General features: G+C 44.5%; 1 protein-coding gene across 1 annotated transcript; it reads right to left on the reverse strand.

The window, feature by feature from the left end:
- Positions 1-329: 329 nt before the first annotated feature.
- LOC122644848 lies at positions 330-1,169 on the reverse strand. The gene is made up of 2 exons (XM_043838223.1): positions 1,095-1,169; positions 330-740 (listed from the first exon to the last, which is right to left on the reverse strand). Exons 1-2 carry the CDS (start codon positions 1,167-1,169, stop codon positions 330-332), a joined length of 486 nt encoding a protein of 161 aa, XP_043694158.1.
- Positions 1,170-1,954: the final 785 nt, after the last annotated feature.

Below are 1,954 nucleotides of genomic sequence, written 5' to 3' on the forward strand. Positions count from 1 at the left end.
ATCCTTCAATTGCCTACAGTCCTCAGTGTCATGACCATGATCTTGGTGAAATCTGTAGTATTTGCTCTTGTTACGATCGTACGTGGGCTTGATCATCTTGGTTGGCTAGCGTAACGTCACTTGATCCTTTATCTCATTTAGAATATATGCCTGGTTGTGAGTGAGGGCCGTGTAAATTGGCTCTGGGCTTGAATCGTTCTTTGGAACCCAGACCTTGTCATCTCTCTTTCTCTTCCCATCCTTTTGGTCTCTGCCATTCTTCAGGCCATTCCCTCCAGCCTAGGAATCTTTCTTTTCTTGACTTTTCTTCTCGGATTTGCCTTCTTTTCCTATTCGGCTACAAGAACTTCTGCCAGGTTGATGTGCTTCTTGCAGCGTGAGAAGAGTTCATACATGTTTATAGGCTCATCCATGATCAGGGACTTCTTTAACTCTACATCCTTGATGCTGCTACGTAGAGCTTGGAATTTCATGATCTGGTCCAGGTTTTGCACTTCCAATGCCTCCTTGTTGAATCTTGTAAGAAAGTTTCTGATTGATTCATCAGGGTGTTGTTTAATAGACAAGAGATTGGCCACTATCTTCTTATGGACTCTGCTACTCACGAAGTGGGCAAGAAAAGCCCGTCCAAGCCCCACAAAGTTGGTCAGGGAGCGCGGCTTGAGGCGTGAGAACGATTGTCTTGCCGCCCCCTTCAAGGTAGAGGGGAATGCTCTACACATTATGGCGTCAGATGCTCCCTGAAAGAACATTAATGATTTGAAAGTTTTTAAGTGATCCTCTGGATCTACCGTGCCCGCATATTTGCTCGATCGCGGGCATCTTAAAGCCTTTTGGTAGGGGTTCCACTCGATCTCGTCTGTGAAGGCGAGATCGGTGGTGAAGTGGAAATCGTGGCTTGGGGCTAGGTTCTTTCCTTTCATGACCTCTTGAATTTGATCCTACAACTCCAACACTTTGTCGTTTAAATCTTGCTCGACCTTGGTCATCCGGGAACCTTGGCGCTTGCTGTTCCCCTGGACCTCTTTATCCTTTCACCCGCGTTGCTATGGTTCTCGCTATGCTCTAGGGGAGGGTTTCTTTCCCTTGCTTACGACAGATGTGGTACCAGGATTCCTTGCAGGAAATCGTGCTGCAGCTCCAACATCTGGTCCATCTTGTCTTGCCATCGAGCTTGCATCGCATCGAACTGTTCCACTGTCACGTACCACAGTGGATCTCTAAGGAGTCTCAGCTGATATTCCTGATGAGCATATTTATGTGTGAAATCTTAGGGCATAAAGCATACATTTTACCATATTGGACAGAGTTACTCGGTGCTTTCTTATGCTTTTCAGGTTTTAGGTGAATTCTTGTGAAAATGGAGGAGATGATGCTAAGAAAATGTTTTTAAGGTGTTTAAAGGTGTTAATGGCTTGGATGCATAGCCCATCGAGTCGGCTTCGCAACGGTTTAAACGGTACATGATTCCGAGTTGAAACGAAGAAGTTACGGCCGTTTCCATAACGAAGCACGAAAATGGTCTATAGGGGTTTATTTGTAATTATTGACAGTCGGCTGGGGACAAAGTGAAGCGAAAGTTCAGATAGCAGGGGCCTTAACAGAATTATTAGAAGTTACATTTCTTGTACCCGAAAGATTCCATTTGGAGGGCTCTGGACAGTCCAACTTCAACTTGAGATATCTTGGGCTCCCGAACTCCAAATTGGACGAAATTTGGGTCTATTTTGGGTGATTTTTCGCAAGGAACACAATGGTGAGGCCTATATAAGCACCCCATGCTCCACGTTTCTTGAAGGATAGAATGGGTATTTTATTTATTCTTGAAGGAATCCTAGTCATCACCCTTACTCTCTCTCTCCTCCAACTTCTCAAGGGCACTTCTGAAATTCTACTTGGGATAGACTTATTTTGAAAGATATTCTCACCTATGGAAAGTTGAAAAATCAAAGAT

Source organism: Telopea speciosissima, chromosome 11, assembly GCF_018873765.1.
Source record: "Telopea speciosissima isolate NSW1024214 ecotype Mountain lineage chromosome 11, Tspe_v1, whole genome shotgun sequence".
NCBI classification, from domain to species: Eukaryota; Viridiplantae; Streptophyta; class Magnoliopsida; order Proteales; family Proteaceae; genus Telopea; species Telopea speciosissima.

Excerpts from the sequence above, each read along its gene's own strand:
- LOC122644848 (XM_043838223.1), bottom strand. The coding sequence starts at position 1,169 with ATGGCAAGACAAGATGGACCAGATGTTGGAGCTGCAGCACGATTTCCT. Across the intron at positions 741-1,094 it reads ATCCTGGTACCACATCTGTC|GGAGCATCTGACGCCATAAT; the intron begins GTAAGCAAGGGA and ends ATGTTCTTTCAG.